We start from the raw sequence: 23,281 nt of genomic DNA, 5'->3' as shown, positions 1-23,281 counted from the left end.
CTTTGGAATACCACACTGAAAGGTACCTTTTAATTTTTTTTTTTTTGTTTTTTAGTTTGCTGCATTGCACAGCACATGGGATCTTAGTTCTCTGACCAGGGATCAAACCCATGCCCCCTGCATTGGAAGCACAGACTTCCACCAGACTGCCAGGGAAGTCCCTCAAAGGTATCTTAAAGTGCAGGTTATTAATGGTGAACATTTTTCCCCACTGATTTTACTACCCCATCCTCACCCCAATCAGCAGAAGCATTTTGGAAAGCAGTGATGATCTAATTTTACCATTTCCCAGCCCCATCCCTGCCGTGTATACCTCATTGATTCAAATTAGAAACTTAAGTTTTATTTAGACTATGGAAGAGATTTGGTAAGTTATTTGAATGAACCAGGCTGAATTAATCCAAGTAGCAACTATCTTACTTGATAACTTCAGTGTTAGTATAGTGGCTGCTGCATAGGAACTTTGATAAATGTCTGGGGAAAGAAATTAGATTTTTTTCCTTTAATACTGATGATGTAACTCTAAAATGCTGTTTGCTCTGGAATTTTGAAAGTCAAGTAATAAAATCAGCTTGGAAGAGATCATGATCGTCACATTGTGAATGCCAAAATGTCATGGTAATGGTGAGGACTAGTAAGCTTAGGGGAGTCTGACTTCTGAATATGTCACCAGGATGATAAACATCACTTGCTGATTGGTGGCAGCTGCTTGGGGTACCGCTGTCTGAAAAAGACTTCTTAGTCTGTCATGTGAGTGGGAAGACTGGCGAGCCCTCAGGTTTTGCTAAGGTTTTGTTCAGCTGCATATAATTTAAACACAAAAGGTGGGAATAACATAATAAAAGTTTGTGTTTTCTTAAATAGAAAAGGCCAGAGACAGCAGCCCAGGCCTGGAAGGTGGTTCTCTGACATCACTAGGGGCCCCAGCCTTTGCCTTTCATGCCATCATTCCTTAAAGTCATCATATGATGATCCTTGATGGCTGCTGAAGCTCCAGCTATCGCATACAAAATGGGGACAGAAGGCAGAAGAACAGAGATGCCTCCCCGTCAGTCAGCTCCTTTTTAAGCAGCTTTCCCATAAATCACTTCAGCACGTATATCATAGGCCAAAACTATAGAAAGGGAAACTGGAAAGTATATCTTATTCTGGGTTTCAGAGTGTCCAGCTGAAAATCAGGCTTCTGTCACTAAGAGTAAAGGGGAGAATGAAGGTTGAAATAGGCACTTAGGAGTATTTGATCCACGTCCCACTGTGATCTGACTCAGTGCAAGCTGACCAGAAGCTACAGTTAATGCCATTTTCTGGAGAAGGACCAAATCTGCAGGAGAAGGAGCTGTAATTTTTCAAGAAATTGAATTTTATGGAAAGTCAGTCGTATTCCATTGCTTAAGCCGTAAGGTAAGTATCTTTTATTCTGCTTTTATTAGTAAAATTAAGTTGATACTAGGGAGTTTTCCAAGAGTTTTGAGGGATGTGCTGAGGTTAATGCCTAAATATTTAGCTCTATATCATAGTTTAGATCTATTTGATTCTATTTAGTTAAGGAAGTGACCTGAAATATCTTTATTCTTATTAAAGAGCGATGATAATGAAAAGATTCAAAGTATGAAGAATTATATACCCTTCAGTTGCTCAGTCATGTCCAATTCTGTGACCCCATGGGCTATGGCACGCCAGGCTTCCCTGTCCATCACCAACTCCTGGAGCTTGCTCAAATTCATGTCCATCAAGTCGGTGATGCCATCCAATCATCTCATCCTCTGTCGCCCCCCTTCTCCTGCCTTCAATCTTTCCCAGCATCAGGGTTTTTTTTTCCCCCCCAATAAGTCATTTCTTTGCATCAGGTGGCCACAGTATTGGAGCTTCAACTTCAGAATCAGTCCTTCCAGTGAATATTCAGTACTGACTTCCTTTAGGATTGACTGAAGCTTCCACAAGCCTCTTATCCTTATCCCTCAAGGGGCAGAGAGAATGGAAACCATGATTACAGAAAACTAACCAAACTGATCACTTGGATCACAGCCTTGTCTAACTCAATGAAACTATGACATGCCGTGTTAGGGCCACCCAAGACAGACGGGTCATGGTGGAGAGTTCTGACAAAACGAGATCCACTGGAGAAGGGAATGGCAAATCACTTCAGTATTCTTGCCTTGAGAACCCCATGAACAGTACACACCCTTAACTCTCTTGAAAATTAATCTTGGCTTTTTCTTTTCATGATGATTCTATAGTATAGGTATTACAAGCATCCTAAGTTCATTGACACTTTAACCTAATTCTTCCTTACAATTCCAAAGGAAGTGGTGCACTCATCTGTACCCTCAGGGCAAACCCATAAATAACCACCTAGACACAAATGATGGATAGAGATATATTTAAATAATGTTTTCCTTATTCCTGGAAATTATGGAAACGTTGAACAAAGGGCAAATGTTAGATTCGATTGGGGTTTTGCTTACAACATAAAACATCCTAGACACCCTAAAAGGCAGTTAAAAATCTACTCAAAGCAGAAAGTCGGAGAAGTTTCTGTTTGAGTTTACTTTTTAGAGTATTTAAAGAGTTTTACTGTCAAAACTGACCATCTTTTCACGTGTTAATTGGTTGTTAATATTAATTCTGATTTTGAACCACCATGTTCACCTGGGCTGAATTATTCTATTAGATTCTCATTCTACTCTTAAACAGCAGTGCCCTTAAAAATTAAACAGGGGATTTAAATTTAAATGCACATGCCCTTTGGCAAATATATTCCAGTATGTAATTACTCTAGAAATATATTCATTAAAGCATATAAAGATATTCAGTGGTATTCTCTACTTATAAAGAAAAAATATAGTAGGGATAGTTAAGTAAATTAGCCCTTACACTGGAATACTAATTAGCTCTTAAAAGATAAACTGGTATGGGAAGATCGCCAAGTTAACTGAAAAAGATAAGATATAAAATAAAATCATGATGCCAGGGGTGGTTGAAAATACACACTAAACAAATGTTTGTTGGGTGCTATTGTGTGGCTGTGGAGAAGGCAATGGCACCCCACTCCAGTACTCTTGCCTGGAAGATCCCATGGATGGAGGAGCCTGGAAGGCTGCAGTCCATGGGGTCGCTGAGGGTCGGACATGACTGAGAGACTTCAATTTTACTTTTCACTTTGATGCATTGGAGAAGGAAATGGCAACCCACTCCAGTGTTATTGCCTGGAGAATCCCAGGGATGGGGGAGCCTGGTGGGCTGCCATCTGTGGGGTCGCACAGAGTTGGACACGACTGAAATGACTTAGCAGCAGCAGCATTGTGTGGCTGGTGGTGTCCTGGGAGGGTATACACAAAATAATAACAGTGGTTAACTGTGGGGAGTTGGGATATTTTTCATTTCAGTCTGTGCAACTTGAGGGTGTGTTTTTGTTTTTGTTTACTAGGGGACTTTTTAATATATTTTGATATATTGATACATTATTAGCAGGCTTAACTAAGTTATATATGCAGTTATGTGCAACTTGAGTTTTAGGTGTGCGTATTCGAATCCGTATATTTAAGTTTTTTAAATGTGTGCTGCTTGCTCTATTGCAATGTTTATTCATCTGTCTCCCCAGCAGCCTCTGGGGACTCTAAAGACAGAAACTCAGTTTTGTCTTCATCATCTATTTGGTTTTTAATCGAAATAATTGCAAAAATGAGGGGTAGTTTGGGGATATCCGGATGGTCTGTCGGAGACTATGCTACTGAGCCTGTTGGGCTGTGGCAGCTGGAGTCCTCCAGACGCACCAGAGAGATGTGCCGGCCGCATTGCTAGAGAGACACAGAGCCGGCTCGGCTGCAGCCGGGAGTCCAGATGGCAGGAAGTGGGGGCACGCCCACCAGGCGAGGCAGCTGGCTTCTCCGGACTGGAGAGCTGGGCCTCCGGTCTACGGTGGGATTTTTCACTGGGTCAGCTACGTCTTTGTTGTGCTTGTTCCTTGAACTTTTGGGCTGTTAGCAGTTAAGACAGTCATTCACTGAGTGCCCCCTGTATTCCAAGTGCTGGGGTGCGATCGCCGTAAGATACGTTCTGGGCCCGCGGGACGTCTTAGCATCCCAGTACATCTCCGTACATTCAGCAGGACATCCACCAGTATTTGTTGAATACCAGGTACGCCGGCAAAGATAAGACCCTGTCCTCAAGGAGCAAGGGGTGATGGTCGTGATGGGGGCTGTGACCTGTGAGTTGGAGAGTGAAGCGAGTTGGTGAGGCAGGCTTGGGCTCACTTTTCCATGGGAACGCCCTCCGCCTGAGAGGTTCAGAGGAAGTTTGGGGGTGGCATTTGTGCTGGGCCTTGGAGATTTACGGTAAGAAGACTGGTCATGGCCATAAAGTACAAGGTGGGTGGAAGAAATTTGAGTATTAGCTGGCAGTGACACGAGGCATTTGAGAAGACGATGGCTTTCTTGCAAGTAGGGTCTGTGTCTTTTATTCCGGGGATTTCTCCTGGAAAATAATGATGTGCTCGATAAATGTTTATCGAGTGGCAAACACATAAGTGAAACTCAGTTCTAAAATCGAATCCTGGGGAGTTTGAATTTAGTTCAACCAGGAACAATTGAAATTAGCATTTGGAGGTGGGGGTTGTCAGATATGGTCCGAATTGTGCTTTAAGAGATACCGATCCAGTGATGATGAAGTGGTGGAGCTGGAATACCACACAGAAAATATTGTGATAATAGTGACTGTCAATCATAATGGTGTAAAAAGGAAGATGAAGGAGTGGGTGCAAGAGGCATTTTGGAGGAAGAATTGACTGGACCCAGGGTGATTATGTACACTATATGTAGGCTGGCTTTGAGCCTGAATACATGGAGGATGGTGGTGATGCCAATAGAAATAGAAAAATACAGAGTGAGTGCAGCTTTGAGGAGGCTAATTTCAGTTGGGGATGTGTTGAAATAACAGGGCAGGAAGGTCCAAGGCTGGAGGCATCCTGTGGCATTTCAAGATGTGAGTCTGAAATGTGAAAGGCAAGTCAGAACCAGATAGATAAGAGTGTTCTTAGAACAGAGATATATTGAATTTTGATGCAGATAACAAAAGGAAAAATGAGAGGGAGAAACAGAAGTTGAAATATTTCTGCTGTTTATCTATTGTTACGTAAAAAAAATAATGCCCCAAACTTAGTGGCGTAAGACAACTTCAGCTTATTATTTCTTATGATTCTGTAGGTTGACTGGGCAGTGTTACTGGACTTACTCATGTGGCTGGAGACTAGGCTCAGCTCAGCTTCAGCTGGGGCTCTGTGGTTCTCATCCACGTGACCTCACAGCATGGCAGTCTCATGGCTGTGTGCCAGGGACTATAAGAGCACTTCCTCTTACAGTGTCATATCTGCCATATTTTATTGGTCAGAGCAAGTCACAGACCAATGCAGATTCAAGGGAAGGAAAAAGACTCCACCCCATAATGGGAAAAGTAACAAAATCTCATCACAGCAGATCTTAGGCAATGGAGACTTAAAGACTTTTGAAAGTCTGCTTCACCTAAGGTAAAGTATTCTGTGAGAAATATACAGAGATAGATGACCTTCCCTCCATCTCAAGAATAAGCTGCTCAGGCATTCTTATTAACCCTTTTTCTCTTGCATCCCCTCCCTTTGGGCTCTACTCCCTTAGGAGTCAAGGTATACTTCATTGATAAAACAGGCAAGCAAGCCCAGTTTTTGAGCATCACTTAGAGTGGGGACAAAAAGATAAATGTGTTACATAGATTTTTGAAGCTCTTGTTATTTTCATGTTACTGATCAATTCTTACACCTCAGGTGTACATTTGGAAAAGCTAAGTGAACTGTTTTCTAAGCCTTTAAGGTCAACATGGATGAAGTTTTGCAGGACTCTGCTCCTGAAAATGGAGACAGCCTTGTGAAAGTGAAGGAGGAAGATCCCACATGGGAACAGACATGCAGCTCACAGGAGAGTGGCTCCCACACTCGGGAGATTTGCCGCCTGCGCTTCCGGCAGTTCTGCTACCAGGAGGTACCTGGGCCCCGGGAGGCTCTAGCCCAGCTCCGAGAACTTTGCCATCAGTGGTTGAGCCCAGAGACCCACAGCAAGGAGCAGATCCTGGAGCTGCTGGTGCTGGAGCAGTTCCTGACCATCCTGCCCGAGGAGCTCCAGGCCAGGGTGCAGGCGTGCTCTTTGGAGAGTGGGGAGGATGCATTGATAGCGCTGGAGAGTCTAGAGAGAGACGCAGGAGACTCAGAACAGGTGGGAAGAGAATGTGTGTGGTGGTGTGGGAGATGTAATGGTGAACATTTTTCTGTTAATTTTTAACTCTGAAATAATTTATAACTTGTATTGGGAGAGTAGTGCAGAGAACTGTGTGTATGATTCACACACATGTTAATGAAATGTTAACATCTGTTACAGGAATGTGCCACCCTTCTTGTGTGAGTAAGTGCTCCCTCTCTCTGTATGCATACGTATTGTGTGTGCACGCACACACCCCCATACAGCTTATGCAGTTTTTTTTCTTGAACCATTTGAGAATGGAATTAGTTGGAGATACCTTTTATCTCTCAACACTTCAGTGTGTTTCTGAAGAAGAAAGACATTCTTTTGTATAACTGGAATATAGATTATCATGTTTTGGGAAATTAAAATTTTTATGATACTATCACCTCAGAAGTAGTCCTTGTTCAGATGGATCCTTGATAGCCCAATAGTGTTCCTTATGCCAGTTTTGCCCCAATTCCCTCATCACACATTTTTTAGTTGCTGTCTCTTCAGTCTTCTTAGATCTGGAACAGTTATTCAGTCTTTGTCATGATAATGACAGTTTTGAAGGGTACAGATCAGTTACTTTTTGGAATGCCCCTCAATTTGGGTTTGTCTTGTATTTTCTCACGATAAGACCCAGGTAGTACATTTTGGCTGGAATACCACAGAAGTGGCATTGTGGTCTCCTAGGGCATCACTTCAGGAGGCACATGGTGGTGGATCGTCCTGCTACTGATGAGGTTAAGGTGGTATATGTCAGATTTCTCCCCTATCAAGTTACCATTTTCCCCTTTGTAATTAGTAATCTGTGGGTGACATTTGGAGATGGTGTACATATTCCTATTTCCCATTAAACTTCCACACACTATAAGCATCTATCTGGGGGTTGGTTTTGCTTTCTAGGCAGGGGTTCTTTGCCTGTACTGTGTCTCTTCTTTGCTTAGCATGTAGAACAGAATGTGGCTTTAGTAGGCATTCAGTCCATATTTGCCAAATGAGTGAATGTCTGTGTCTTGCTACCGTGTTTTACTCACTACTTAAGGACTAAATGAAGCTTGTCTGGTGTTCCCTTGGGGAATGTCTCTAACTGCTGTTCAGTCCAGTTCCCACCAGGATGCCTTTTCAAAGTGAATCTTTTGTCCGCAGGCTCCTGTCTACACTCTAGGACAGGACCTGCACCTACTGGTGACAGAATGTCAAGGAACCTCTTCGGAGGATCAGAGCCTCCAGCTCCTGTTGGGGGTAACCACCCTGAAGAGTGAGCCTCCAGAGTCTCCCCAAGAGACCGCCCAAGAAGTGAGTGGTGAGTGCCAGAGGGTGAACTTAGTAAAGACATTGGGAACAGGCCACTGACAGGTGCGTGGCCTTCTAAGTGAAAGCCTGTTTATCTGTGTTCTCAAGTTTTGTTTTTGTCTAACCCTTTACCTAAGCAAGCTTTTAAAAACACCTGAAATTGTAAAATGTTAGAAATCTAAGATCTTTTCAACTCCCTTAATAGTTAGGAAAACCAAAACTCAGAGTATAAGTGACTTGCCCAGGGTCAGCAGAGGCAGCGTTGTCACCTGACCTTCTGGCCAAGATTCTCTTTACTATATGTCTCTACTCCACATTTCTAATTCCACACCTGGAATTTAAATATTTACTTGGTAGCTTTCCATAACTTTGTCTTTTTCCCCATGGTAATGTTTTCTTCAGTGGCCTCCTTCAAGATGCACTCCCTGTCATTCGCAAGGGCTTTTTATACCTTCGTAGGCCCTCCCAGATATTCTGGAGACTCTAGCCAAGGACCTGTGTGCCTACTAGTCATAACCCAAACACATTTCTCCAGGGTACCAGAGACCAAATGAACGGATGAACAATTCCCCAGGCTACCTGCCTTCCCTCCCCTCCTGCTGGAGGGTAGGATTTGTTTAGGGGAAAGGCGGAGGGCGGGGGGGAAGGTTAGTTGGGGCCATTTTATGGGGTGTTTAAATTCAAACCAGGAAGTTCAGACTTGAAAAATACTTGGGTACCATTGAAGCCTTTTTTTTTTTTCATAAAAAATATGATTTACAGTGACTGTTATTTGTGTGTATTTGGTATTTCATTCTCACCAGTCACGGAACACTAGTTTAAAATGAAAACTACCGAGTACTTGAGTTTTGCTAGCCTCTTAATGCTCAGCTGTGATTCTTAGCATCAGACAGATTGTTAAATTTTAGATATGTTGATGGAGAAGTAGAAAAGACCTTGGTATCATCTTATTCTTGGCAACTTAAGCCCACTTTGTCTTGTTCTGTCTTTGGCAGAGATAGAGAGCAGTGGGATCAGTGTGGTGTGTGTAGTGAGCATATATGTTTGAAAAGATTCTTCTACCTTCTTCCCAGGCTTAACCCTAAAACTTTTCCACCTCAGGAGGATGATAAGGAGCAATCACAGAGTCTGGTCTGACGTTTGCTCTCAGATTTCCCATTACTCTTGATCTCTTTGCCCCTCTTCCATTTTCTGTTGCCATCCTGCCCCTTTTAGCTTAGCCCTTTCTCTGACAGCAGACCTGCTTCACACTGTGCTTTTTAAGCTGTTGGTTTTTTGGCATATATGCACTGTGGGGAGATTAGGTAGTAATAGTGAACCGTGGGCTAGGCTATTTTATTTTCCTAGCAAGCTTTATTCTCTCTAGTATGAAGGAACAGCACCAAAAAGATTCCACAATCATTCACTGTTGAAGCAAAGAAAAGTAGTGCTGTGTTCTGGGTTAGAATATCCCCTGTGCACTTCGTTTAGTAATTCTGGACTCCCTCTGTTGTTACCGTCTTGGCAAACAGTGGTGCATTACTTTGCATGGGGCCTTAAAGGGCTTTACAGAGGGCTTTTATGTTATCTCAGTCTTCATTGCCCCTGTAAAGTAGACTGTGTTCCCCCCCTGTACAGATAAGGAATTGGAAAGAATCTTTCCAAGTAACAGTGCAGTGATGTACAGTCATTATCACTGTTTGGATTATGGTTTCCAATGCAGCAGATTCTCAAAAGTTCTCCTAGTTTGCAGTTAGCATCTCTTCTATGTATGCCTGTGTGTCTGACTTTTTTTACTGAAGTATAGTTTATTTAGTTTCAAGGGTACATGTATGACTTTTTTTAGAGCCATTTTTGGTTCACAGAAAAATTGAAAAGAAATTTCTCATCTCCCCCTGCCTCCCACACATACCCAGCCTCCCCCATTATCAACTCAATTTTTTTTATCCTCATTTTCTCTTTTCATCTTTCTCTTACCTGCTTTCCTGTTGCCCCTTGGCTTTGTCTCTGTTCTCCACTTCTTACCTTTCTTCTTTGTTCTCTGGTTAATGTTTCTTTATTCACCAACTTCTTCTTCCCTCTCCTTATTTTCATCTGTGATTGCTGATTTTTCTTTTATGTCTGTGAAAGTGCATCACTGGAAAGCATCTCATGAGTTCATAAACACCACTTATTCTGTGGGTGGGAGACACTAAAGCTCTAGAATTCCTGACAATGAAAACAGACGTGATGTTCTAGCTTAAGATCTGTATCTTAGTTCTTGGATGTTTAACAAACATAAGATTTAGGGGCTGGGTCCCCCACAAAGGGCTTTTGTAAAAGCTACTGTTTCTTTTCAGGACTCTTGTCTGCTCCGTCCACAAGGCCTGTTCCCCAGAGATCAGACCCTCTCCAGGAAGAGAATCCCAGAGACCAGGCTGCAGTACTGGGGTTGAACTCAGCCAGGTCCCAGGTGAGCAGGGTGCCCAGGCTGTGGGAACCTCAGTAGTAGCCCTCCTTCCCCATGCCCACCCATCCGTGGCCCTTCCCTTGACGCACACTGGTCACCTGAGAGCCTTTCAGGTGGTGCAATCCCTCTGCCTTCACCTTGTCACCGAATATCACACACCATGTGCGCCTCATCCGGGAGCGCTCACACGCGCTGTCACCTCATTCTGCACCGTATGTGGAAGGCCCATCCAAATCTCAGGCTGTAAGAATACGGGGCAGAGTGAAGCCCTTGGTTTCCAAAAGTGCCTCCACTCATTTGATGCCCAGTTTCAGATGTTTTCTCTTTTGGGGAACCTCTGGTTTCTCTCCGCAGTCTGAGAACCAACCTCTTCCTCATATTCCTTTATATCCCCAGTGTTCTGCACATGCCCAATTAATACTTGGTGATGGTAATGGCAATACTGTGTATCTTCACAGAGTGGACTCTTGTTCATTTTTTCCCTTATTTGTAGTGGTCCAATCATTTTCTGAGTTGTTTAGTTTGTAAGTGTTTGTCTCCCATTGAGGCCCTTTCCTCTGAGTTCGTTTCCTCCAGACAGGTTTTCATGTAGTCCTCTCCTCACTCAGTTTTCGCCTGTGATTTCTAATTGGTTCTTAATCCTGTCAGACCCAGGGGGTCCTATTCTCAATACTCTACCTTCCTGAAAACCAGTGTATAGCAAGTGAAATGTATAGCAAGTAAAACTCACCTTATGTATATTTAAATCAATGTAATTATCCTAAAATGTAACATAATGGAGAAACAAAATAATTTATTAAGAAAAAAAGAAAAAATTCCCTGCTGGTTCAGGGGTTAGGACTTTGCACGCTCACTGCCTCAGGCCCAGGTTTGATCCCTCATCGAGGAACTAAGATCCCATAAGCTGTGTGGGTATGAATTTAAAAAGTGCAAACATTTGAACATAATAACTCCAAGAAATAATTAAATGTTGCACCCATATGTAATCAAGTTTGAATTAAGTTGGAGTAAGAAGATCAACAGTCTGGGCAATGAAAGGGCAGAGAGATGGGTGAATGAAAGTAGAATTAGAATAGAATTAGAATAGAATAGAATGAAAGTAGTGTTGAGTCAAATAATGAAAGGCCAGCCAGAGAAAGAGAAAATTAATATTAATTGAAGTAGGGCTAAGACGAAGTTATGGGTTGTATTGTGTCCGGAAAAGATATATTGAAGTCCTAACCCCAGGTACCTGTGACTGATCTGAGTTGGATATAGACTTTTTGTGGATGTAATCAAGTTAAGATGAGGTCATACTACATTAGGGTGGGCCCTGTGTCCAGTGGTCAGTGTCCTTGTAGAAACACACACAGAGAAGGCCGCGTAACGACAGAAGCGGAGACCGGAGTGATGCATCCAGGAGACACTGAGGACTGCTGACAGCCCTCAGAAGGTAGGGAGAGGCAGGACGATGCTCTGGACCTTCAGAGAGCAGGCCCTGCTGGTTGGTCCTACTGGTGTGCAGCGTGATAGTCAGCACCCTTCACAACTAGTCCCTATATCTTTACCACAGTGAAGAGTAAGAGGCCATTTGTTGTCCTTGTAGACATCAGTGAAGACTGAGGAAGCAGCGCCGGTCCTTGTCGCAGAGGAGTGGCCAGTTCCAAGTCTGGCTCAGGAGAAGATTACAAACATCAGTCTCAGGGGTAAGGACAGGCCTCTGGCTGGGGTCCACCTTTCCCATCATTAACCCTGACTCAGCCATCGTGAACCCACATTTCCTACACACCCTTCTTTCCCCTTCTTCTGGGCTCGATCTCCACGCTTCTCTCAGCCTGTCATGTTGTATCCCTCACAATCACAGTACCTTCTATTACTAGTCACTCAGCCTACTGATTCTTGCTGTTCTCTGATCATCCCTCTGTATTCCCTGATGCCCTCAATGTCTCCTCCTTTGCTCCCTTTTTTCCCCACTTTGCAAGGGTCCCATATAATTTGTCATTTTCACACATCCCTTAATATCTGGAAATGCTACAAACAGCTCTGCCTTATCCCTTCTTCACGTCAGAGGAAGTTCTCTTTACTCTGAGAATGCTAAAAATTATGTGTTATTTTCTTTAGTCTTTGCCCCATTAGGCCTTCTCCCTGGAAACTGACCTTTCTTACTATCTTCCCACACTCTACCACATTTTTCGGATTGCTATGAGTATGTTCCTGGGACACCTGTTGATTTTTGGTTTTAATTTGAAACATCCTATTCCCTACCCTGGAGATTTTTTTCTAGATTCAGGTGGCAATGACATTTGAATTATTTGAATTATCAATGTGTTATTTTAGCTGAAGAAGTTGTAACTAAAGATGGATTTTTTAACACAAAGCAAGAAACTTCTGAAGAAATGGAACAAGGTGCTGAGGCCTCAGGAATAGCCAACAGGTAAGTGTCCATGTAGAATAGCTCCTACAAAAGTGAAAAATTGGAATGAAACCAGAGAAACCAGTTGGTAAATGTCTGCTTCCCTGGAATAATACAGAAAAAGTAACACTCACTTCTATGATCATAGGAGGCCCCACACCAAGACACTGACCTATCGGTATGTCATAATTACACAAAACCTTCAGTTGGCACACAGTTGCCTTCAAGAATCCTCTCTTGGTTCCTTGTCTGATCACTGTTCCCCTGGCTCCCTTATGTTTTTGTGGAGCTATAGATACTAAAGCCAGAAAAAGAAGGTAGAGAAGTCAGAGAATTGAGATAGGAGAATGAGGGCTGCAGATGAGGCTGTTGTCATGATGGTTAAAGAAATACCAGATCTGGAAAAGGATTTAAGACAGGAAGATAGGTAGGGTATTTTCAACCTCCATTAGGGGAGTCCTGAGCAAGAATCAAAAGGAGTGAAGCTGATAATGGACAAATTAAAGGAAATAGTAGGATTTGCACCAGTGACCTGGTGAAAACAACACCTGAGAGTCACCAGAGCCATTTGCCCACATACCCAGGGTTAATAAGGTGGGACTGAGAGCAGCACCAACAATAGTGTAGTTTGTGAACTCGCACAGTGGACAATAGGGGACACAACAGAGCATACCCACAGGTGAACAGCCCCAGAGGAGAACGGGCCTAATAATAGAAAGCTTCCTTAACATGAGAAAGGAGATAGTCACCCAAATCCAGGGAGCACAGAGAGGAGAGTCCCATACAGGGTAAACCCAAGGAGGAACAAGCTGAGACCACACAGTGATCACACTAACAAAAAATAAATAAAGATATTAAAGCAACAAGGGAAAAGCAGCACATTACAAGGGAATCCCCATAAGGTTATCAGCTGATTTTTCAGCTGAAACTCTGCAGGCCAGAAGGGAGTGGCAAGATATATTTAAAGTAATGAAAGGGAAAAACCTACAACCAAGAATACTCTACCCAGCAAGGTTCTCATTCACATTTGACAGAAATCAAAAGTTTTACAGACAAGCAAAAGCTGTGAAAATTCAGCAGCACCAAACCAACTTTATACAAATGCTAAATGAACCTCTCTAGGTGGGAAACACAAGAACAAAAGAGCAAGAGAGGAAGGGAAGAAAAAAGACCTTCAAAAACAAACCCAAAACAATTAAGAAAATGGAAATAGGAACATATATATCAATAATTACCTTAAATGTAAATGGATTAAATGCTCTAACCAAGGGACACAGGTTGACTGAATGGATACAAAAACAGGGCCTTGTATATATGCTTTCTACAAGAGACCCACCTCAGACTTAAGGACACATACAGACTAAAAGTGAGGGGATGGGAAAAGATATCCATACAAATAGAAATCAAAAGAAAGTTGAAGTAGCAATACTCATATCAGGCAAAATAGACAAGAGACAAGGAAGGTCACTACATCATGACTGAGGGATCAATACAAGAAGAAGACAACAATTACATATGCACCCAACATAGCACTTGCCTTATATACTGAGATGCTCTGAACAGCCAGGTCCTGGAGAAGGGAATGGCTACCCACTCCAGCATTCTTACCTGGAGAATTCCATGGACAGAGGGTACAGTCCATGGGGTCACAAGGAGTCAAACACGACTAGGTGACTACACTTGCACTTTAACAGCCATGAAAGGGGACATTGACAGCACCACAGGAGTAGTAGGGAAGTTTAACACTCCATTTACACCAACAGACAGATCGTCCAGACAGAAAATTAATAAAGGAAGCACAAACCTTAAATGAGAGATTAGACCAAATAGACTTAATTGGTATTCATAGAGCATTCCATCCAAAAGCAGCAGAATACACTTTCTACTCAAATGCATACAGAACATTCTCCAAGATAGATCACATCTTGGGTCACAAGTTTACTGAGGCTTAAGAAAATTGAAATCATAAAAGCATCTTTTCTGACCACAATGCTATGAGATTTGAAATAAATTACAGGAAAAAACCTGTAAGAAACACAAACACATGAGGCTAAACAATGTTATTAAATAGCCAATGAGTCACTGAAGAAATAAAAAAATACCTGGAGACATATGACAATGAAAACATGTTGATCCAAAACCTATGAGATGCAGCAAAAACAATTCTAAGAGGGAAGTTTATAGCAGTACAGTCTTATCTCAAGAAACAAACAAAAAAAAATCTCAAACAACCTAACCTTACACTTAAAGCAACTAGAGAAAGAACAAACAAAACCCAAACTTTGAAGGAAATAAATCATAAAGATTAGAGCAGAAATAGAGACAAAACAATAGCAAAGAACTAAAATCTTGTTCTTTGAAAAGATAAAATGGATAAGCTTTTAGCCAGACTCATCAAGGAAAAAAGGAGAGGACTCAATAAAATTAGAAATGAAAAAGTTTCAGCTGACACCACAGAAATACAAAGGATCATGCTATGCTGCTGCTAAGTCGCTTCAGTCGTGTCCAACTCTGTGCGACCCCATAGACGGCAGCCCACCAGGCTCCCCCGTCCCTGGGATTCTCCAGGCAAGAACGCTGGAGTGGGTTGCCATTTCCTTCTCCAATGCATGAAAGTGAAAAGCGAAAGTGAAGTTGCTCAGTCATGTCCGACTCTCAGCAACCCCATGTACTGCAGCCTACCAGGCTCCTCCGTCCATGGGATCTTCCAGGCAAGAGTACTGGAGTGGGATGCCATTGATAAGAGACTACTATTAATACAAGCAACTGTATGCCAACATAATGGACAACCTGGAAGAAATGGACAGATTCTTAGGCACGGTCTTCTAAGACTGAACCAGGAAAAAATAGAAAACATGAACAGGCCAGTCACAAGTACTGAAACAAAGTTTGATTAAAAAACTCCAAACAGGGCTTCCCTGGTAGCTCATGGGTAAAGAATCCACCTGACAGTGTAGGAGATATGAGTTGGATTCCTGGTCCGGGAAGATCCTACACGCCGTGGAGCAACTAAGCCTGTGCTCTTGAGCCCGGGAGCCACGACTGCAGAGCCCACATGCCACGACTACTGAAGCCCGTGTGTCCTAGAGCCTGTGCTCAGCAACGAGAGAAGCCACCAGTGAGGAGCCTGTGCACCACAACGAAGAGTAGCCCCTGCTCACGGCAGCCAGAGAAAAGCCTGTGCAGCAAGGAAGACCCAGTACAGCCAAAGATAAATAAAAAATTATGTTTAAAAAAGATAAAACGGCCCCAAAGTGGAAAAAAAAATCCCTACAAACAAATGTCTTGAACCAGATGGCCTCACAGGTGAATTCTGTCAAACATTTAGAAAAGAGTTAACACCTACCCTTCCAAAACTCTTCCAGAAAATTGCAGAGGAACACTCCCAAGCTCATTCTACAAAGCTATCATCACTCTGATACCCAAACCAAACAAAGATATCACACACACACAGAGAAAAGAAAATTACAGGCCAATATCACATGAACATAGGTGCAAAAATCCTCAATAAAATACTAGCAAACTGAATCCAACAACATATTAAAATGATCATATACCCTGATCAAGTTGGATTTATCCCAGGGATGCAACATGGATTCTTCAGTGTACACAAACCAATCAATGTAATACACCACATTAACAAATTGAAGAATAAAAACCATATGATCATTTCTATAGATGCAAAAAAAAACTTTAGACAAAATTCAACACCCATTTATGATTAAAACTCTAGGAAGTGGTTTTAGAGGGAATCTACCTCAACATAATAAAAGGCCATTACACAGCAAACCTACAGTTAGACAATCCTCAGGAAGGGAGAAAATATTTGCAAACAAAGCAACTGAGAAGGGATTAATCCCCAAAATATGGAAACAGCTCATGCAATTCAGTATTAGAAAAAAAAAATCAATGGATAGTTAGGGAGTTTGGAATGGACATGTGCACACTGCTATATTTAAAACATAACCAACAAGGACCTACTATATAGCGCATGGAACTCTGCTCAATGGTATGTGGCAGCCTGGATAGGAGGGGAGCTTGGGGGAGAATGGATACACATAAATGTATGGCTGAGTCCCTTTGCTGTCCACCTGGAACTGTCACAACATTGTTAATTGGCTATTTCCCAATATAAAATTAAAAGTTTAAAAAAAAAATGGGTAGAAGATCTAAATAGATATTCCTCCACAGAAGACACACAGGTGGCCAAAAACAGATGAAAAGATGCTCAACATCACTAAGTATTAGAGAAATGCAAATCAAAACCACAGTGAGGCATCAACCTACACTAGTCAGAATGGCCATCATCAAAAAACCTACAGACAACAAGTACTGGAGAGGATGTGGAGAAAAGGGAACCCTCCTACACTGTTAGTGGGGATGTAAATGGGACAGCCACTATGGAGAACAGTATGGATGTTCCTCAAAAAACTAGAGTTGCCATATGACCCTGCAATTCCATTCCCAGGCATATACCTGAGAAAACCATAATTCAAAAAGATACATGCACCCCAGTGATCACTGAAGCACTATTTACAACAGCCAGGTTATGGAAGGCACCCAAATGTCCATCAACAGAGGAATGTATAAAGATGTCATACATATATACAATGTTAGCCATAAAAAGGGATGAAATAACGCCATTTGCAGAGACCTAGAGACTGTCATACACAGTGAAGTAAGCCAGAAAGACAAATACTGTATAATATCACATATGTGGAATCTAGAAAAATGGATGAACTTATTTGCAAAGCAGAAATAGAGTCACAGATGTAGAAAACAAACTTATGGTTGGGAATGGGGGAAGTGAGGGGTGGGATGAATTGGGAGATTGGGATTGACATGTATACCTACTGTACATAAAATAGATAGCTAATGAGAACCTACTGTCAGGGAACTCTAGTCAGTGCTCTGTAGTGACCTAAATGGGAAGGGAATCTTAAAAAAAAAAAACAGTGGCTCTGTGTATAACTGATTCACTTCGCTGTACAGCAGAAACTGACAACATTGTAATTCAACCATACTCCAATATCAATTAAAAAAAAAAATAGTACATACACGAATGCTGGTTGTGGAATGAAAGAGTGTGTAGCGTAGGTGCTCCTGAAGCAGAGAGACCAGATCATGAGCAGAAGGTGGGCTTCTGGTGAGACCACCAACTCCTTGGAGACTTGAGTAAGAAGAAAAAGGAAACAGCTTGGGATAATTACATTGAAGAGCAGGGCAGGGGATGACAATTCTTGACATTTGTTCATCTTAGGCAAACAGGGACCACAGTCTCAGTTAGAAGAGAAACGTCTTAAAGCTTGAGAAGTGAAATCTTTCATAAAGCTGGTGAAGTCTGAGCCAAGCTGTACTAAACAAAGAGAAGTAACACTGTGACTTAGCTCAGGACTATAATTAGAGAATATAAATCTGCTCATGTGTCTGTCAGGTACATTTACATCAGATAACTGAAACCATGACTCACAGTGCCTCTGAGAATCAAGATATCTTACTATTTGATGTGACAAGAAGTCTGAAGGGGTAGGCTGTTCTAGGTTTGAGGCTCCATCATGATATCAGAGATTGAGTGACCCTCAACATCCTCACTCATTCAGTAAGCATATTATCACTCATATTCGGAATCACATATAATACAGAGACCCTACCTTCAGTAAGGCATGTCAGGGTACAGCAGATAAGTGAACACGGAACACAATGCAGTATGCCTTCGTGCCCTGTAGCGATGATAGATCTTGCAGCAGAGAACCCAACTGAGATCTGGATACTGGAGAGGGTATCCCAGAAGAGGTAACATTTGAGACAAAACCTGATGAGTAAGCCGGCATTTACCAAATAAAGAGGAGGCAGATCGGAGAGAAAACAAAAATGCAAATGCCTAGAGAGGCTAGAAGAACTGGGAGGGAAGAGTCAATGATCATTTTGAAGAGCAACTTTCTGCCTGAAAAATTCTGGGTCCTCTTTGGAGTAGGAAAAGAGGTCATGTTTGGAGATACCAAGAACTGAGTACTAAGAAGATCTGAGAAGAGCGATGAAACACCCATTGTGGGGAACTGGGAAGAAAGGGACACAAGAGGACATGAGAAGGATTGCTGGGCCATATTGACTAACTAGCTGAACTTCAGAGACCATCGTTATTAGCTGTTATCAGTCTGCCTCATTGTGTTATTTCTGTGGCACTGCTCACTCCTGGATGAGGAATAAAGAAGACCAAGGAGGGGATTGATCTGGTGCTGAATTTTGCTGGTCCAGCACTACAGACACTGGGGCAGGGTGATTGATGATCCTGGCAAGAGAGGGACTAGAGCAATGGATCATGGAGTCTAAATGGAAGAGCACGGGAGGTAAAATGAGGAGGGAATGGAGGAGTCAGAGTGAGAGGGAAGAACCAGTACCATGGGACAACTGTATGAGGAGGCTAGAGTGAAAAGAAATTGGGACCAGAGAGTGAGCTTTTGGAGTTTTCAGCAATGGAAAGTTCAGTGTAGTGAAGTGACAGGTTTCAAGGAGGAGCCCTGAAGTTGAGGTTGTCAGGGAACTCTTAAGATGGATGTGTTGAATGGATCATACACACAGATATTAACAACATTCAGGATGATAAATGCTCTAAGCAGATAAATATATGTACTGTAAATTATATTGGGCTTCCTAAATGGCTCAGTGGGTAAAGAATCTGCCTGCAATGCAGGAGACCCAGGAGACTTGGGTTTGATCCCTGGGTCAGGAAGATCCCCTAGCGCAGGGCATGGCAACCCACTCCCAGTATTTTTGCCTGGAGAATCCAATGGACAGAGGAGTCAGTGGGCTACAGTCCATGGGGTCACTGAGAGTCAGACACGACAGCATAAATGCTCTAAGCAGATAAATACGTGTACTGTAAATTATATTACACCATACTTTTTTCACTGCTTTTTTCTCCCTTATGTCTTCTTAAATTAGACCATTTACCAACAGGACATTAGTAAATAAAATGCAGATTTCAAGAATTTAAGAAGCTTGTATGAAATAATAGTTTTCATCTTAGTAACTTTAGCACACTTCTTTGAGAAACCCATAAAAATCAGTTCAAGGGCAATCAGTCTGAGTTTCTCTTTTGTTTCTCCCCAAAACAGTATATCCACCAGATGAATGCAGAACTAGAGGAGGCTAAATCCTTCTTTGTTCAGAAAGTCTGTTAGGCATGAGGGGGCTCAGTAAATAACCACCCATTTCTTTGTCCAAATTCAGAACCAAATGCTAGAGACATAGGAGTAAAACAGATAGTTCTAGAAACCTCAGCTTTATGACCGACAGAAGCTAGACCAATAAAGCCGCTCAGATGCAGAGCTAAATGGATGCATAGTGACTGCAGACCTTTTCCGCACAGGCCTTCCTGATCCATCTTGGCTGGGGGAAGGAACATGGAATGTCTGCAACCTGCTCATAAAGAGGACAGCCCAGTTCCTTCTCCCAGATTCAACAGTTAAATCATGAGGAGTGAGTTGGAAGAAGGGAGGCCAGAAATGCTCAGTCTGGCCAGAGCTCTCCCCACAGAAACACGAGGAGTGAGAAGTATTCCCCACAGAAGAATCTTTAGGTGTCGGTGGATTTATCCTTTATCAGTAAATAAGACTGAGAATTTTTACAGCCTATGTTTTTTCTTTCTCAGAGACTGTGTACCCCAGAACCCTTGTGGTACCCCTGTTCCTGTTGAAAGGACACTTGTGCATTTGAACACTCTCAAGGACCGTCATCCGGGTGATTTGTGGGCTCGGATGCACATCTCCTCCGTGGAATATGCTGCAGGAGACATTACCCGAAAAGGGAGGAGGAAAGACAAAGCTCGAGTGAGTGAACTGCTCCAAGGCCTTGCATTTTCTGGTGATTCAGATGTGGAAGAGGATAACAGGCCTGAGACCCAGCCTGCTCCAAAAAGGCTAAAAAGGTCAGGTGTCCCAGAGAAGAACTGGACCAAAAGAGATATTAAACCCAACTTTCCATGCTGGTCAGCACTGGATTCTGGACTTTTGAATCTCAAGAATGAAAAGTTGAACCCAGTAGAGTTCTTTGAGTTATTTTTTGATGATGAAACATTCAACCTGATTGTCAGTGAAACCAATAATTATGCTTCTCAGAAAAATGTCAACTTGGAAGTCACAGTTCAGGAAGTGAGGTGTGTGTTTGGTGTCCTGCTTTTGAGTGGACTCGTGCGGCGTCCCAGCAGGGGAATGTACTGGGAAATGTCTGATGCTGACCAGAACCTGGTTAGAGAGGCAATCAGAAGGGATAGATTTGAATTGATTTTCTCATACCTGCATTTTGCAGATAATAGCCATCTAGATCAGAATGATAAGTTCACAAAATTGAGGCCTCTCATAAAGCAAATCAATAAAAATTTTCTCCTATATGCTCCCCTTGAAGAATACTACTGTTTTGATAAGACAATGTGTGAGTGCTTTGATAGTGACCAATTTCTGAATGGTAAATCTGTTAGAATTGGCTATAAAATCTGGTGTGGTGCTACCACAGAGGGTTATCTGGTTTGGTTTGAGCCTCATCAAGAAGAAGCAACTCTGATGGCAGGTAAGGATCCTGATCTTGGTTTTGGTGGAAACCTCGTGATGAATTTTGCTGATGTTCTTTTAGCAAGGGGTCAGTATCCATATCACCTGTGCTTTGATGGCTTCTTTACAAGTGTCACATTGGTGTCGGCCTTGAAGAAGAAAGGGGTGAGGGCAACAGGGACAATTCGTGAGAGCAGGACTGAAAAATGCCCCCTTATGAGTGCAGAACATATGAAAACAATGAAGAAGGGGTACTGTGATTTCCGAGTAGAAGAAAATGATGAGATAATTTTGTGTCGTTGGCATGGTGATGGTATTATCAGTCTGTGTTCCAATGCTGTTGGCATAGAGCCAGTGAGATACACTGTTTTGCCAGTGACAAGGAGATCCCTCAGATAAGTCAACCATCCATAGTGAAACTGTATGATGAATGCAGGGAAGGTGTAGCTAAAATGGAGCAGATCACTTCCAAATACAGGGTGAGAATAAGAAGCAAGAAATGGTACTCAGTTTTGGTGAGCTATATGATTGACATAGCCATGAGCAATGCATGGCAGCTACACAGAGCCTGTAACCCAGGCGCCTGTCTAGACCTCGGGGATTTTCGGAGATACGTTGCACATTTCTACTTGGAGCAGAATGTGAATATGTCAGATTAAGGCAGGTGAAACAGACACAATGAAGACATTAATAAAACACAGAAAAGTCACAACTATACAGCAGATTGTACCCACAGCAAACATGATGTATGTATACAATTAAATAACTAATATTTATTTTTTAAATGTAGAGTTTCAAAAACTGTTATAACAAATGATCTGTAAAAATGTTGAAATCCATTGGTACCTTGTGTTTGTCTAATTTTTATATAAACATGGGAAATCCTTTATTAGTTGCATTGAATTGATTATCCATTTAAAGAATGAAATCCTGCCTTTTTTTTCCTGGTGGTTTTTTCTGGGGAATGCCATTTATAAATGCAGGCAGAATTTAATATAATCCCTATCAAATCACTCATTAATATTTTTCACAGAACTAGAACAAATAATTCCAAAATTTATATGGAATCACTAAAGACCCAGAATTGCCAAAGCAGTCCTAAGGAAAAAGAGAAAAGCTAGAGGCATAACCCTCCCAGACTTCTGACAATACTACAAAACTAGAGTAATCAAAATAATGTAATGCTAGCACAAGAAACAGACACATGGATCAATGGAACAGAAAAAAGAGCCCAGAAATAAACCTACACCTATGATCAAACTTCAACAAGAGGCAAGAATATACAAAGTAGAAAACAGTCTTCAAGTGGTACTAGGAAAGTTGGACAGTCATATGTACATCAATAAAGTCAGAACACACCCTCATACCACATACAAAAATAAACCCAAAATGGCTTAAAGACAAATATAAAACATGACATCATAAAACTAGAAGAGAATCTAGACAATTTATTCTCTGACATAAATCATAGCACTTTTTCCTTAGGTCAGTCCCCGAAGTCAGTAGAAATGAAAGCAAAAATAAACAGATTAGGCCTAATCAAACTTAACAAACTTTTGCACAGCAAATAGAAACATATAAGCTTTTGCACAGCAAACAGTAAACAAAATGAAAAGACAACCCATAGACTAGGAGAAAATATTTGCAAATGACGTGACTGACAAGCCACAAATTTGGCTTAATTTCCAAAATATACAAATAGCTCATACAACTCAGTAACAGAAAAATAACTCAACTGATAAATGGGCAGAAGACCTAAATAGACATTTCTCAAAAAAAGACATACAAAAGTCCAAAAGGCACATGTGAAAAGATGCTCAGTGTTGCTAATTATTACAGAGATGCAAGTTAAAGCTACAATGAGGTATCACTTCACACCACTCAGAATGGCTGTCATCAAAAAGTCCACAAATGGGTCTTTGCTGGGGCACAGTGAATAAGAATCCACCTGCCAATACAGGAGACATGGGTTTGATCCCTGGTCTGGTAAGTGCCTCAGAGCAACTAACCCCTTACACCACAACTATTGAGCCTGTGCTCTCAAGCCCATGGGCCACAACTACTGAAGCACCCGCATGCCTAGAGTCTATGGTCTGCAACAAGAGAAGCCACCACAATGAGAAGCCCACACATTGCTACTAGAGAAAGCCTGTGTGCAGCAACGAAGACCCAGCATAATCAAAAATAAAAAATTTTAAAGACTACAAATAACAAATGTTAGAGATGATGTGGGGTGATGGGAACCCTTCTACACTGTTGATGGGAATGTAAATTGGTGCAGCCACTATGGAGCCTGGGCTTCCCAGGTGGCTCAGTAGTAAAGAATCTGCCTGCCAATGTAGAAGTCATGGGCAGATTTTCCTGAATTGGG

General features: G+C 42.0%; 2 protein-coding genes across 2 annotated transcripts in view; one reads left to right on the top strand and one right to left on the bottom strand.

Moving 5' to 3' along the window:
- Positions 1–23,281, bottom strand: part of LOC138069278 (zinc finger protein 184-like) — a 1,142,341-nt gene that overhangs the window by 764,384 nt on the left and 354,676 nt on the right. The window lies entirely within an intron of this gene.
- On the top strand, positions 5,468–21,632 carry PGBD1 (piggyBac transposable element derived 1). Its single transcript, XM_068960534.1, is given in 7 exon segments — positions 5,468–6,239; positions 7,398–7,558; positions 9,888–9,975; positions 11,558–11,657; positions 12,289–12,385; positions 20,016–21,271; positions 21,274–21,632. Coding segments are annotated over 7 exon segments (2,391 nt in total). The 5' UTR covers positions 5,468–5,846; the 3' UTR covers positions 21,570–21,632.

The sequence above is a fragment of the Capricornis sumatraensis genome, chromosome 22 (assembly GCF_032405125.1).
Source record: "Capricornis sumatraensis isolate serow.1 chromosome 22, serow.2, whole genome shotgun sequence".
Taxonomy (NCBI): Eukaryota; Metazoa; Chordata; class Mammalia; order Artiodactyla; family Bovidae; genus Capricornis; species Capricornis sumatraensis.
The sequence above is the reverse complement of the archived record's forward strand: the minus strand, read 5'-3'. Positions and strand labels throughout refer to the sequence as shown.